Below are 16,320 nucleotides of genomic sequence, written 5' to 3'. Positions count from 1 at the left end.
TTTTTACTCTTTTGGTGAAGTCTTTTGAAGAGCATAGGTGTTTGATTTTTAGAAGATCCCAGTGATCCAGCTTATCTTCTGGGGTTTGTGTGTTGATGGTTATGGTTTATATCCTGTTAATGCTGTATATTAAGGCCTGTAGCGTTGGTCCTGTTTTTTCTTCTATGAACTTTATAGTTTTTGGCTTTATATTTAGGTCTTTGATCCATTTTGAATTAGTTTTTGTATATGGCATGAGGTATGGGTCGTGTTTCATTTTTTTGCAGATGGATATCCAGTTTTGCCAGCACCATTTATTAAAAAGATTGTCTTTTCCCCATTTGATGGACTTTGGGCCCTTGTGGAAGATCAGGTGACCATAGGTGGATGGATTTACATCTGGGTTCTCAATTCTGTTCCCTTAGTCAATGTATCTGTCATTGTACGAGAGCAGGGCTCTTGCTCACAGGCTGCAAAGATCAAGGAATCCCAAGATGGACAGGCAAGTCCACAGGTAAGCTGATAGCTCAGGTCTCAAGAACCGGAGGTCAGATGAACAGGAGCCAGCTGCAGGCTCCAGAGCGAGTAGAAGCCCCTGAGCCTTGCCATAAAGTCCTCTTATATTTGGATTCAGGCCACATGCCCAAGGAAACTCTCTTTCAACTGATTGGCTACTCACTGGAGATCCTATCTTGGGGGTGATCACATTATATCAAATCTCAACATGGAAGTGATCACAACATCATATGACTGCGAGACCACCAAGAATCATGGCCCAGCCACGTTGACACACAATCTTAACCATTACAGAAAGGAAAAGGAAAATAGAAGACAGATCAGAAGTTGCTTGCTTTCTACTCAACTCTTTATTAGATCTCATTTTCTAGCTTCGGATATAACCAAGATTACAGGCTTTGGACAAAGGAACAAAAAATTTGACTTTTAATTTATGACTAACTAAAATATTAATAGCATTATCTTGTTTTAAAATTTAGGTAGAACTGCACAGATAAAATATGGGACTTGGCTAATGTTTCACTGATACTGTTCTGCAAACAGAACTCTTACTCTCACATTCTGGAGGTAATGAAGCATTTTGTAGGAAATAGACTCGGAAAATGGGTGGCAGGAAACTTTAGGGTGGGGAATTGATAGATTGCCTCTAGGGCTTCTGGTAATCTCTGTGATATGTGGGCAAAAAAAATGCTAGTGAGTTAATAGTGTCACTGATTGCCAGGGTCTAGAGTGGTTGGCCCTGGTATAAAGCAGTGTTGTACAAGTTTTCTCCAAGAACATTCATTTCCCCCAGGAAATATATGGGCAGAGGCTACAAGGGGAAGGCTGATCCAGGGCAATGAGTTTCAAGCTAACAATGAAAGGATAATGAGGCAAGGGAATCCAGGCTTGCGAAGTGTTTGAAGATAAATTACTTCCAGAGTAAGGAGGGAATCTAGCATGTCAACAGTGATGTCTTAAGTCTTGGCAAAGGGAATAAAACAGGTTCAGGAAAAGAAGGAATTATGGGAGAAATCACAGCTAAGGAGAAGAGGAGGAGTGAGGTGCAGATCTTGAAGGAAAGCATGATCGACTCAAGTGTATGTCCTTGTAATGGAGTAGCATGTAGACAGGAACAGAATCCTAAAAACAGGGAACTGAAAGGCCATAAGCAAGGAAGTTGTTAAAGAATTACTGCAGGGTCCTAAGAATTATAACAGCAGCAAACCGAAAACCAAACCATTTGCTGTCAAGTCAACTCCAACTCAGGGCAATCCCATGTGTGTCACAGTAGAACTGTGCTCCATAGAGTTTTCACCGGCTGAGTTTTCAAAGTAGATTGCCAGGCTTTTCTTTTGTGGTGCTTCTAGGTGAACTCGAACCTCCAACCTTTCAGTTAGTGGCAGAGCTCATTAACTGCATTGCCTTGGGACTCAGTAGCAGCAGCAGTTAACATTAATTGAATGCTTGTTATGTGCTAGGCACTTTACTTGTACTATCTTATTTAATCCTCACATAAACCCTATGAGGCAGGTAATACAGTTTTCCACTTTTCCTTATGATGGAACTAAGGTCTGGAAAAGTTAAGTTAGGGGCAAGTAAGTGGCAGAGCTGGGATTCCTACCCAGCTCTCTCTTGTTTCAGACCAGGAGCACTTAACCACTGCCCTGTATCCAAAGTTACATTAAATTGAAAATGCTACAATGTTGCTTCTATTCATACCTTAAGGTATTTATTGTTTAATAATAGATAACATGTTGGAAAATAGAGGTCCACTCATCTTTAGTAAACTTATTAACAGTCTTTGTCCTAATGTTTATATGGTCCTACCTGTTTTTCTTTAATTATGATATGTAGAATTGTTTATTGACATGTAAATTTATCCATAATGTATTGTTAAATTTAAAAAATCAAATTATAAAATAGTATGACCTAATTTTATTAAAAGAATAGCTATGTATATAGCTACATCATTAAAATGTTGATAGTGGTAGGATTATGGATGATTTTATTTTCTTTGTAACTTTATTATCTGAATTATTTATTATTTTTTGATTTAACAATTATTCTCATTTTGAAAAAAAAATCAAGTGGACGTCAAAACTGCTTTTTTCTGTCACAACACTTCACTTGAACAACTAAATTTGGCATGCAGTATTCATATAGACAGCATTAGAAAGGACCTGGATTTCTGAATGCAAATCAAAATGTTGGACTGTATTGATTTTGACGCTATTTCTGATAGTGGGCCTCTAACAAATGATCATTATGATACCTTCATTTCTGTATCACATTTATTTTTTTTCTGCCCATAATACCCACTATACTCTTCTCTCTTTCTTATTCACTTTCTCACTCAGAATATGGAAGATAGAATAGACCTCAGTTTCTTATCCTATCCTGTTTTTTAGCTGAAGGCCAAGAAAGTTCAAAAGCAGTAGATTTCTGAATGTAAGAGAATGCCAGAGGTTGCTGCATTTAAAGTACCTTACACGAGGCAAGTTTGTGAAGGTGATGTTTTCCCAACAAAACACCAGAATATCTAAGTTTATCCATTTTAAACGAACACCTTTAATAGTCTTACTGGTTATAAAACTATAATTGGGCATTTTTAGGATTAGCTTATAATTTTACCTTTTAAAAGATATTAATTTGTATAAATAAGTCATTTACAAATGATAATCTCTATAGAGAAAGAATATACTCCAGGATATCTTTAAAGAATAATATAATTCCACTTATTTTACGCAACAGTTTGTGTTATTGTAGGGAAATGGGAAACATTTTTGTATATAAATTCCTCTTCCCAACTAAGAGTAGTTGAGCAGAAAGTTCCACTGAGAGTCACAGGGCAAATACTGTATATGGCTACCTGTCTTTTAGTAACATTATGTCTTGCCAGTTTCAATCCATTGACACAAAGATCTCAGCACCATATTAAGTCACACCATGACCTATAAGAGCCCTGGTGGTGCAGTGGTGAAGAGCTTGGCTGCTAACCAAAAGGTCGGCAATTTGAATCCACCAGCTGCTCCTTGGAAACCATATGGGGCAGTTCTACTCTGTCCTATAGGGTCGCTATGAGTCAGAATCAACTGTAACAGGTTTGGTTTTTTATTTTTATTTTTTAATGACTTTTAAAATATGACAGGACAGCCCCAGGAGAACTATTACACTGTTTCTCATTTTCAGTAAAAAGTCTAACAGAATAGTGATAAGAATTATACTTTAGAACTTAATCATACATTGTAAATCATTTATATTACAAACTGCAGTGGAGAGCATGTGCTGGCACAGCTAGGCTTTACATATTCTTTGGAAGCACAGAAAGTTCAAGGATGCCTTATCCATCTTCATTTCAAATCTAGTCTCATAAAAGCTGGGTTTTCTGAGTAGAATTTCCACAAATTAGAGAAGTGGGACACTGTACCACCATCGGTAACTCTGGTCAGCTGACCAGCTCATGTTCATTATCTGGGCCTTACATATGTCTCCTTTCTGGTTAAATTAAGGAAAGGCCTTAATTGATCCAAGAGCCCCAGTTGCTACTTAAGGCGGCAGTATCACTGGTTTGGCATAGATTCAATACCATCCTGCAAGATCAGCAGTTCCGAGCTGACCTGCAGAGCCCAGTTCCTGGAGGTGGTGCAGTTCAGTGGCAATCTAAAATACAGATCTGAGCGTTTTTTTACATTCGGGATGATCAACCCCTGCTCAGTATACATTGTTATCCCAATATTATGAGAAACCTTATATATGAGGTTCTGGCAGGCTTCTTCCACAGAAGCATGAAGGATAGGAAACTGTAGTAATCCCAAGGAAGCAGCCTTTAGGAAGAAGGGCATGAAGGAGAGTTCAATTCCACGAGCAAAAGCAGTGGGTTTTGTCTTCTTGTAACTTAACTGCTCAGTAAGGTAAGCCTCATTACAGTACCCAAAGTGAGGACTCTTCAGGGCTGCAGTCATGGTCTTAACCATTGCTTTGTGAAAGCCTTTTGGGGGTTCTGTTCTGTCTTTGCCTGTGAATACTGAAGGCTTTGATATTGGTATAGGAATAGTCCTGTTTGGTTTTGGCGGAGATGGCATAATTTCAGCTTTTGGAGAAGGAGGTAATATAGCTCCTGTCTGCTTTGCCAAATAGTTGAGAGTATCTTCTTTTAAGTATTGTGCTATCTTTTCCTGAGTCAATAACTTCACACAACTTAATATTGTTTTTCATTGAGAGGTGGCAAACTGCAGGAGGTGCCAGTGTTTTTTGGCCTTTTGTCTTTTGATGTGTGTGTTCATCATGGGAGACAGCAGGAGTTTCAACAACCTCTTTTTCTGAATCTTTTGAAGCTTCCATTTCTATGTCTACTAATGGCTTCCCCACATAGGCAGTCTCGTCTAGATTATAACAGAGTTTTTTAATGACTCCATTATAACGACCAGTGATAGTAACAGAAGCTTTATCCCTTTGAACTTCACAGATGTTATCAAACTGAGACACTGTATCTCCTTTTACATACCACTCTTTAACAGTTACTTCTCCAATGTCTGAGAGTTTGAATTGAACAATCTGTCCACACAGAGCAGCAGTTGTTTTCAGCAACCGATGTGGATGGCTGTATTTGAATGAAGGCTTACCAAAGAAACGTGCATAGTTTGGCTTCAAAACATGAACACTACTACATGTTTGAAGATGTCAAACACACGTCAGCTGCCTGGCATCCTGGTTCCAGGTTCTCAGTTCTCATACTGCCGCCGTCTTTCTCCAGGAAGGACAGTTGCCCCCCTACCTGTTTTTCTTAATGCCACAACCAGTTTATTAAAGAAACACCATCCCATACAACTGTAGGCTTGGGCTCGGAACATTAAAAAGTAAGGGTGCCTGTGTATATAAACACAAGATAGATCTGAGTGTCTTTTACTTTACATGTGGTGATTTTACCCTTTAGTGTGCACCCCAGCTTCTGGGTAGTTTCAGAAGTTCTGATCTTCTCGGATCTTCCCTAGACATTGAATTACAGGTTTGGCTGGCCTGGGAGACGTCACTGTGCCTGGATGTTGGCTTTCCTTTGGTCACACAGATGGGTCTGCCCTGTATAAACCTGGAGGTTGGAAGGAAAGAGTCAGAGAAAGCTTTTGTGGCTTCTGGCTCTTCTCCTGCAGTTGGAAGCAGGGGTAAAGGAGATTGGACAGACCATAAAGCTCTCAGAGGCCTTTCTGAAGTTCTCAGGATGTGTATCCTTACGGGATCCAGGCCACTGAACCTCCTTACCTCTTCTACTGGGGGTACCCCAGCAATAAGGGCACAAACCCAGCCTTTTTTTTTATTCCGTTTTCCTCCAAGTCACTCTCTAGCCCCTTCTTCTGTAGGAAGGAGGGGACAGCAATTGCTTTACTATTCTGTTCTCCATGAGCTTTCTGAATACTGATTTCATAGGTGCTGGGTGTCATCAAAGCGCCACCTGGACTCTGAGTTAAAACCCAGGGACCTTCAGAGGATTCTTGGAGCAGCTTTCTTACCTCCCCTGCACTGCCCATCTTTCCCACTGATGATCCAGAGATTTAGCTTTGTGCTTATATAAAAGTAACAGAAATTATAGTCACCTGTTTGAAAGCAACCCCCTTCCCTTTTTTAAAAACCATTTATGTTCAATTACAGTGCAGGAAAGACCAGTTGCTAGAAAAGGACATCATGTTTGGTAAAGTACAGGGTCAGCAGAAACAAGGTAAACCCTCCATGAGCTGGATTGACACAATAACCTCAACAATGGCTCAAACACATTAAAGTTCATGAAGATGGCACAGGACCAGGCAACGTTTCATTCTGTTATGCATAAGGTCGCCATGAGTAGGAGCCACCTTGATGGCAGCTAACAACAGCAGTGCAGGAAAATGATTACGTGTGCCGCTACATATAGTCTTTGATGTTTTTGAATAAGTTTTATTGGATTGTAACACTAAAGTCAGTGCTTGGATGCTGAGGTGCTATACCTTATGCTTCGTCCAGTGTGACCGGCCAGTCACAACTTTAAAAACCCAAAGGGGACTCTGCTCATCACCACTAATTTTCATTTGGGCATTTGGTTTTGTAACTGTTTTTGTCATGCCATGCAGGTGTTCCCTTCTATTTCTTTTAGGAGCTCAGCAGGTGACCCTTGTGTAAGGGTTTGATCGAGACAACATGGAACAGCTCATTTGGGCATCAGTACAGCCAGTCAGTGATTGGTGGTTTGAACCAAGTTAAGATAGACATTGTTAGTGTTAATTATACCTGGTTTAATTAGGCTGTGATAATTATGCCCAGATTATTTGCCTTGTAGAATGTGCCTAAGCCTGGACACAAAAGAACAGACTCCACCCACAGCAGCAATGAGTCTGAATATACCTTCAGCTCTGAATTTGCAGAAACTGAAGATACTCCATGGAGGACAGAGGTATATTTTAGACATCTATTCCTGAAAGTAGGATGTGACCATACTGTTGTTCATAGGTAGCATTTCCATTACAGAGTGGACCCCAAACCAAAAATAACCAAACCCGTTGCCACCGAGTCAATTCCGACTCATAGTGACCCTATAGGACAGAGTAGAACTGCCGCATAGAGTTTCCAAGGAGCAGCTGGTGGATTTGAACTGCCAGCCTTTTGGATGGCAGTCGAGTTCTTTAACGACTGTACCACAGTTGCCCATAAACACATAGTATTGGTTCTGAATTGTTTATTCTTCATGAGTGACTTGTAGGTGCTTCATTAGCTGTGTACATACATACTTATTTTATTGTCAATTTTTAATATAATTTTGATGGCCATATTTTCCCTTTTTTGATTTGTTTTTACACTTTAATATATTCTGTGTACAAAAAATATAGCCTGTCAGAATTTATTTCAGACTCAGGAAAATTAAAAAAAATAAAAAAAGTAAATACTTTGTCTTTGAATTTTATAAATCCCAGTTCCTGAGAGTTTAGCAAAACTGCTGCCTCTGTTTGATACCAGTTGTTACCGGTGTGATTTTCTTCCACAGAAATACACAGAAAATCATTTAGAAATCTGCTTTAGTGTTTTATGTGATGTGGTATGAAGCCCAAATAACTTACTGCTCTAACTCTAAATCTACAGAGATTTTAAGTTAGATTCTTCCCAAACCAATTCGCAGGTCTTCTTTTCAAATATACTCTTTGTTTTAATAATGGTTAATTCGGGTACAACTCTTCCATTTTTGTATCATATTCTGAGAAAACGGCCAAGTCAGAAACAGACTGCTTCTGACAGAACAGCTGAAGAAATTGAATGATTCTTTCCTTTCTCGTCTTAGAATACAGAGTTTCTGCCATCTCATTCTGTTCATTTTTTAAAAAATGTTTCCTTAAAGCAAATAATCTTTGTTAAATGAAGCTTCAGAGGTGCTGTTTTCATCTCTGAGCATGATGATGGCAATCTTTGTTGAAAACTGTTTGTCTAATGTTTATCTGTTTATGAAGCTGTTTTAGTCACTAGGACATGGTCCTAGCTGTTGGGGTTAACAGGACTAAACTTCTGGAGGACCGAAGCAACGCTGAAAACTCTAGGCTGGGCAGCAATATTAAAAAGCCAACACAGCATGTGAAAATCAAGCTTATCAAATAGAGGAATTAATTATTTTTTCCATTAGGATGTAATTATTCCTGGTGGCAATTAACTGATGGCAATGCTTCTGCCATCCAGCTTCCTCCTACCTATCAAATCCAGGGAAAGAGTTACCATAGCTTTCTCAGTTATTGCTAGGAGTAATTCCAGAATGACTTCCAGGCCTGTTGTGGTAATTTTGTGAATAAATTTTGTTATCTTCCTTTTAATTTTCTCAGAGGAGAGACTCATGTTATTTTTTTAGGTCAGTTTACAGCTTCACTCTCTTAGAAACGCCCCAGGTGACAAAGTCCTTAATAAGAAAGGAAAGCAAAACAAACCGCAGAAACTTCTTTGAGCCAGATGACCCAGTCTTCCTTCTTGCTCCTATGGTGGAGAGAGGACAAATGGAATCTCTTTAATTTAATGTGTCATTAGAAAGAAGCATGGACACCTTCCCCCCAAATCACTCTTAAATAATTCCCAACCATTATGCTTCAAGGCATTTTGCAGTTGTCAAATGTTATCTTTTGTGTTCTTCCAGCTCTTGTTTTATTATTCCTGTCCATAGAATTTTGCTGTTATTCCTAGCAATCAGTTAATTCTTTATGTAGTATTAGCAGATATTCCAAAGGTTACCTCTATACCGTTTTAATGAGGATTTTTGTTAAACAAAAATGTCCATTCAAGACTCAAGGAAATGGTTTCCAAATGATGACATTTTAGGTACAGTGAATGTAATAGAATTCTACTATAATATAAAAAGTTCAAATAATTTAATATTTCAGGGATACATAGATTAAAAGATGAACAAACATTAAAAATACATAAGATGGAATGTTTAAATTATAAATAAGCTAAATTATAAGTTCATTTGTGGGGGGTATAGAAATAAATTTCTATATGAGGGAAATTCTGTTGTAATTTTATATTCAGGCAAGACACAGTCTCTGTTCTGCTAAGTCAGGACAAGCTTTATGGTGAAGATCATACACAAACTTTTTCTTACTGTTGAGCATTATAGAGTGGACATAGGAAAAGTTGAAGTGTGATTACTTTGTGGGTAAATAATCTTGACAGCCTATAAAAGCCCCTTAGTTCAGTTGATTCTTCCTAGTCTTTCTTATAACTGTAAGCACACTGAACTTGGTACTGCTCACAATTCACTAAAGACCAAAGATAGCTAATGAACATGAAAATTATTCAACCTCATCAAAAGCCAGAGAAACGCAAATTAAAGTAACAATGAAATGCCACTTTTGGTCTATCAGCTTAAGTTTTTTTTTTAAATGTTAAGTCACTGCTGTTCCAGGCCAGGTGGTAGTTGCTGATGTAAGTGTAAATTGACCTAGCCAATTTAACATCTCATACCAAGAGACTTCAAAATGTTGATGTTGAGATGTTTATGTGCTAGGATGTTTATTGTAGCATGTTTGTTTATTTCAATAGCAAAAACTTAGAAACAGATAATAGCTAAGCACATGATGGTACACCTGTCTATATAGCTACTAAAAATTATGGTTTTAAATATCGCATTGTAAATTTGGCCAACAGTTATAGTACAATACTAAGCTAAAAAGACAATACAAAATTATAATGAAAATATTATTTCAGTTCTTTATAGATGCATAGAAAAAAGACTGGGCAAAAATTGTGGGTTTTCTTATTTCCTAAATTTTCTATAAAAGTTTGTTTTGCTTTTATAATCAGAAAAATGAAAGTGTCTTTTTTAAAACTGGCAAAAATAAGATTTGCTAATCACTTAAAATTATACTTTGACCATTTCGCTAAATGAATAGGTCATTGTTTAATCTCTCTTCCTCTCTCCCCCTTTCTTTTTCCCTCCCTCCCTCACAGAAAGGATTTTTGATTCTCTCCATTAAATTTAATGATACAATTATTTTCTCTTATCTCATTAAAAGTTAAAACCTGAAGTAAATAAGGTAAAACAATGTGACAGTCTCAGAATTTCCATGATGAAGATTAGTTCTTTCTTTCTTTTTAGCTTTAATTGGTATTCCTTTATTTATTCTAGTAGTTTTCACTGTAATTCTGTTTTGTAACTAATTGACATATTTCTAAGATGCTACTAGGTTATCCTTCAGTTTAAAAGGTATATATATGTATATAATTCCATTACCAGTTTTTTCTCTGTCTAATCTCAGTATATTTATGCTGGCACTTCACCATTTAAATTATTTTCCTGATTACAAAAGTAGTGCCTGCTCATTGTAAACAATTCAAATATAGAAGTGTATAAATTAGAAAATGACAGCTCCCCATAGTTCCTCCCACTCTCCAAGGTAACCACTGACGGCCTGGTACTAGATATACTTTTAAAGGTCATGTACATTTGTTTTTTTAACAAAAACAAGATCATCATATACATAATCTCCTGTAACTTGTATAGCCAAAATATATTTTGTAGCTGTTAAAAAAAATGAAGTAGAAAATACAAGTTGCCCCATATATATCTTTGTGTACTTGAACATCATCATGTGAGATATTGTTGCTAACACAGGCAATATTGATCTTTTCAGTCTTTCAAATTGGTAGGAGAAAAAGTGTTGTTTAATTTGTGTATCTCCAGTTAGGAGCTAGGTTGAGCATGTTTTAATATATTCTTCTGAAGTTTGCCTGTTTTTCTACTGGGCTGCTCATCATTTTCTCGTTGACTTATGTATCTTCTGGCTGGCTTGTCTTGACCGTGCTGTGATTTCTGGGTATTAGGAGCCGAGCGAGAAGAAGGTGCCTCTGGACATGTCGTTGTTCCTCAAGCTCCAGAAGCGGGTCACAGAGTTGGAGCAGGAGAAGCAGGTGCTGCAGGATGAGCTGGACCGCAAGGAGGAGCAGGTGCTCCGCAGCAAGGCAAAGGTGGGCAGCACTGCCCAGCCCCTAAAGCCAAAGCAAAAAAGGCACCCAGGCTGGGACTTGTCCACTTCTCCAGTCTCCTCTTTAATGGGAACTCAGCTGAGAAGTAACTTAACCAAGCAACATTTGGATAAAGTCGTGAGGGCTAAACTCGCCTTATTGTTTTCTGTAGAGCAAGTAAATATTCTCAGAGCAAAACTGTGACAATTAAAATATAAAATGTATTTTTTCCCTAGGAAGAAGAAGGACCACCAATTAGAGGTGCCGAACTGGAGTATGAGTCACTCAAGGTAATGGGAATTTTCTGCCCAAGACACTGAATATTTTGTTTTTGCAAGTATTACAGAGACCTGCACAGAGCCTCTCTTATCAAAGAACAGCCTTAAGGGCTGGAAGTTGCACTGGAGACCTTAAGGTTTATTTAGGTGTTACTTCTAGTCTTGAGTTGTTTCCTTTTATAAATTCTGTTTCATACAAGCTACACTTCAATCTGAACAGGAACAGGAGCAGTAACTGCCATTTGAGGCTGTAGAGATTAGTAAAGGCTATGGTCTGTAGAGAGAGAGAGAGTGATTGATTAATTTTAAGGAATTGGCTCATGTGATTGTGAGGGGCTGGAAAGTCCAAAATCTGTAGGTCAAGCAACAGGCTGGAGATTCCTGCAATCTTATGTTCCAAAATCCATAGGTCATGTGATAGAAAGGATGAAGAGTGAAGAAGTTCTGGCAAACTGTATATTTATAGACTGGAGGTAGAATACACCCCAGGGAAAACTCTCTTTTTGTTCTTAAGACTTTCAGCTGATTGGATGAGGCCCACTCACATTATGGAGGGTAATCTGCATTACTCAGGCCCACTGATTTAATCACATGTAAATACTTCATAACCACATCTAGACTAGTGTTTCACCAAACAACTGGGCACCATAGGCTAGTTACTATTTTTTGCCTTTGCAAATTATATTCTAGAATGGCTGGAAAATTACCCTAAGGTTTATGATTACAACCAAACAGAGCTAAAAATTAGAAAAGCCACAAAATAACATAAGGAAACTCAATATTATCTTAAAGCCTTTACATGTATTTGAGAATTCCTAGGCACTCTCCAAACTGCTGTGAAGTTTTTGTTTGCTTTTTCAGTAAATTCAAGTCTAGTCCCTGACCTGTTTCCTAGTACTGTGATTTAGAACATAATTTATGCCATTAATAGGACCCTGTCCTCTGGATTTACCACTTCCTAAGGCTCAGAACTGCTGATTACTGCTTCCTCTCCAGGCTGTATGACATCTTTGTATAAAGAGAACACTTGTCCTCTATCCTGCCCAAACCCACAATTCTTTTATCAGCTCCTTCCCCTGAAGATAGTTAAACTCTTACACTGATATTTAATAAACATTTGACTAATAACACCTTGTATTTATAGTTTGACTTTTTTTTTAATGCTTTATCTCATTTAATCAGTGTTACAACCTCTGAAATAAGTTTTTTATTCCCTTTTCAAAGGTTAGTAAACTGAGGCTTAGAACAATTATGTTATTTACTATCAGATGGTAGAGGCTGATCTTGAATCCAGGTCTCCACACTACAGGAAACTTTCCACAATAATCTTGGTTCCTATCATTACTTGTTTAGAAACTAATTTTTACAATAAATAAACAACAACAACAAAAAAATACACTCACACACACACATAGTATTTACCTTTTAAATCCCCTAAAGGATCCTTTTACTCTTTCTAAATTATACCATAAATAAATCTCTTGCTCCATCAAAAGAAATACAACCGGAGTGGTATTTATATATCTGGAAAAAGAAAAGGGTAGCAGAAAAGAATCATCTCTATTATTCTTACTCTCCATTGCCTTTTGTACTTTTTGTCTAGAAGACCAAATCATGTGACTAGCCAAGTAATGCTCAACAAGCTTAAATCTAAGCCAAAGGAACTTTCTGTTTCTATTGAGTTTAGAATGCTCAATTGACAAGAGTATAGATGTAAATTTAGTGGATTATGGAACTCCAAGATCTTGGCAGTTCTCTGGATATCTGTCCTTTACTGAATGCAGCCTGCAAGCCTGATGGGTCACTGTCCTAGTGCCCTTCCACTTCAGACCTCTAGACCTGCAGTGCACTCTAATATGCCTGTAGTCATGTTATTCTTCATCATATGGTACAACTGTATATGGTACAGACTCTGCTACTGTTTTTGAATCTATGCTTTTAAAAAGTGCTTCTTTATTAGGACTCAGTTATCCAAACTCATGATCCACATTTTAGCCCTTGGTGGAATAAACATTTATTATACCTTCAGATAACTCTAAATATATATGTTCTGTGTATTAACATACCAGGGCTTTGAACCAGTTCCTTCCGGTTTGAACCCCTGCTAAGAATTTGCGTTTCTAACAAGTTCCCAGGTGATGCTAATGCTGCTGGTTAGGGACCAATTCTGAAAACCACTAGTAGAGCAGTGGTTCTCAAAATTTATTATACACCTGCGGATCTTGTTAAATGTAGATTCTGATTTAGTATATCTGGGGTGGGAATGCAAATTCTTAGCAGGGGTTCAAACCGAAACAAACCAGTTCGAAGCCTAGTAACATACTCATAAACAGAGTAGGTAACCATGTTTTTGGAGGGCACACCCAACCCAGAATAACATCCCACTGGCATTTCACTGGTCTAGGCTGCTCTTCTTTGGATCACAACCATAAATATAGATGAGAACATTTTCTGAACTATTGTTAAAATGCATGTGATCCTTCCCCTAAAGCACAGTAAAATGTGCAAGGAAAAAAAAAAAAGTCTATCTACTAGAGCAAAAAAAGCCCAGGGTGCACTCAAGGCAGAACCTGAGGGGGAGCCATAAGAGACCAGCCAGGGGGAGTGTCATAGATGCAGTTATGTCCCCCAAAAAGATATGTTAAAGTCGTGACCCTTGATACCTGTGAATGTGACCTCTTACGAAAATGTTGTTAGCTGCTGTTGAGTCGGTCGTGGACTCACGGCGACCCCATGTGCAATGGGATTGGACTGTTATGATTCATAGAGTTTCCGTTGGCTGATTTTTTGGAAGTAGATCGCCAAGCCTTTCTTCCTAGTTTGTCTTAGTCTGGAAGTTCCACCAAAACCTGTTCAGCATCATAGCAACACACAAGCCTCCACTGACAGATGGGTGATGGCTGCACATTAGGTGCCTTGGCCAGGAATCAAATCCAGATCTCCCACATGGAAGGAGAGAATTCTACCACTGAACCACGAAGTTATCAGTTAAATTAACATGCAGTCATACCAGAGTAGGATGGATCCTAATCCAATCTGAGTAGTGTCCTTATAAAAGAAAAGAGATACAGAGAGACAGAGGGGTGACATTGGAGGCAGAAATTAGAGTTACACTGCAGCTGCAAGCCCAGGAACCTGGAGCTACCAGAAGCTGAGAGAGACCAGAAAGAGAGAGCGTGGCCCAGCCAACACCCTGAATTCAGACTTCTAGCCTCCAGAACTGAGACAGTTCATTTCTGTTGCTTTAAGGGGAAAAAAAAAAAATGCATGTGATACATAGAGTGCTGAGAAGGCCTTCTCATGATTTTGTTCATTAGCTTAATTGGAATTGATAATCATTTTGGGCACCACAGAGAACCTGGCCTGACCAGACTGGGAGACAGAGCACAGAAGTTTCAGTGGGTAATGTCAGCAACATGTTAACAATGGCTAGGCCTGCACAAGTCCTGAGTGATAGAACTGGGACCATCAGGTCCTGCATTATGCCTCTGAGCGCATTCGCATTGCTTTTCTGTAATAGAAGACACGTGAATGCTTTTATGTTGCAGCCCAAGCTCTAATACAGTGCTTCTCCATCTTCAATGTGCATCAGAATCACCTGGAGATCTTGTGAAAACACAGACTTCTGGGTCCCACACCCAGAGTCTCTGATTCAGCGGGTCTGGGGTGGGGTTCTCAAACCTGCATTCCACGTTACAGGGCGGTAGCAAAATGAATGGACGCTAAAGGCAAAATGTGTGTCCTGGCCAGTGTTGCCGAGGACCAGTACCCTTACTATATAGGCAAATATCTCCCCCTTCTCTCTTCTGTCCCCCTCAGTCCTCCCCATATGGTTTGGATAGATGAGGCAAAGTGCATGCCTGATATGAGCATGGCATTTGATGTGATGGGACAGGCAAAGGGAATGGGAGTAGGAATCTGTTCTCCAGCTCTTCTCCCTTTGCCTCCCTCACACAAAAATGGACAAATAGAGACATTCCCTGTAGCATGTTAAAAATGAAGCCCAGACCACAACATTCCCAAGTATTAGACCAGTGGTTCTCAAAGTGTGGTCCCCAGACCAGAGCATCAGTACCGCCCTGTAAGTTGGAATGCAGGTTTGCGAGCCCCACCCCAGACCTGCTCAATCAGAGACTCTGGATGTGGGACCCAGCAGTCTGTTTTCACAAGATCTCCAGGTGATTCTGATGCACATTGAAGATGGGGAAGCACTGTATTAGAGCTTGGGCTGCAACATAAAGGCATCGTGTTTTCTATTACAGAAATAAGCAATATGAACCTGATTACCAGTTGGTGGGAGACTCGAGATGGGAAGGAACATTCATTGTCACATAAGAATGGATTAATTCATGAAAGGAAGAGTTACATGTTCTTAAACTAGGGGGAAAAAAGACTTTAAATAGTTTTAATACAACATAATGAAAGGTCTGATATGGTATGACAAACCCAGGATTGCTTCTCTAGGAAGAAACAAAATATTTGATCCTTATACAGAAGTGTCTCATTTCTACTATCACAAGGCCCTGTGTCATGTGCCTAATAAGACACCATAGTGCTTTTAAGTGTCTGCTTAACCGTTTCCCAACCAGTATCTTGTGACACTTTTGCTTTAGTGTCAGTCTCATTCTTTCCTGAGTTCCCACTGCCACTGATTGAGCAGTTTGTGGAGAGGGCAGTGGTAACTGACGGAACGAGAATGGCTAATATGATGTGAAAGTATGGAGGAAGTGAAGGATGTGTATGTCCATCTGGACGGCTAAGGAAGAGGTGGCCCCTCTTCCCCTTCTAATTCCCAAAGCTGCTTTCAGCAACTTTAAAAGCATGCCACCCGGTGAAGAAGTTTCAAAAACAGATGATTTGTTATCAAAACACTAAAGGGAATTTTATCTGTTTAAATGGTGTAGTAATTTTTTTATTAGAAGATAAAGCCTCAGATTTCAGTGGTCTTTCAATTCTGCTTTACCAAGGCAATAATAGGACGCTACTCAAGATTTCAAGGATCTCTCTTAGAGGCCTGTGAGCGGCCATCTAAGATACTCCACTGGTCTCATCCCTTCGGGAGCAAGGGAGAATGAAGAGAACAGGATACAAGGAAAAGATTAGTCCA

General features: G+C 38.9%; 1 protein-coding gene and 1 pseudogene across 11 annotated transcripts in view; one reads left to right on the top strand and one right to left on the bottom strand.

Annotated features, from left to right (window-relative positions):
• MYO5A (myosin VA) overlaps positions 1 to 16,320 on the top strand; it is a 272,641-nt gene that overhangs the window by 206,430 nt on the left and 49,891 nt on the right. For all 11 annotated transcript variants that reach the window (XM_023732489.1, XM_023732490.1, XM_023732488.1 and 8 more), the window contains 3 exons: positions 6,782 to 6,895; positions 10,795 to 10,938; positions 11,172 to 11,225. In XM_023732489.1, coding sequence (XP_023588257.1) covers positions 6,782 to 6,895; positions 10,795 to 10,938; positions 11,172 to 11,225 — 312 coding nt within the window. The remainder of the gene's footprint in view (positions 1 to 6,781; positions 6,896 to 10,794; positions 10,939 to 11,171; positions 11,226 to 16,320) is intronic.
• Positions 3,625 to 5,695, bottom strand: LOC105756335 (lipoamide acyltransferase component of branched-chain alpha-keto acid dehydrogenase complex, mitochondrial pseudogene; annotated as a pseudogene).

This window comes from Trichechus manatus, unplaced genomic scaffold (assembly GCF_000243295.1).
Source record: "Trichechus manatus latirostris isolate Lorelei unplaced genomic scaffold, TriManLat1.0 scaffold00052, whole genome shotgun sequence".
NCBI classification, from domain to species: domain Eukaryota; kingdom Metazoa; phylum Chordata; class Mammalia; order Sirenia; family Trichechidae; genus Trichechus; species Trichechus manatus.
This window is presented reverse-complemented; position numbering and strand designations above follow the sequence as displayed.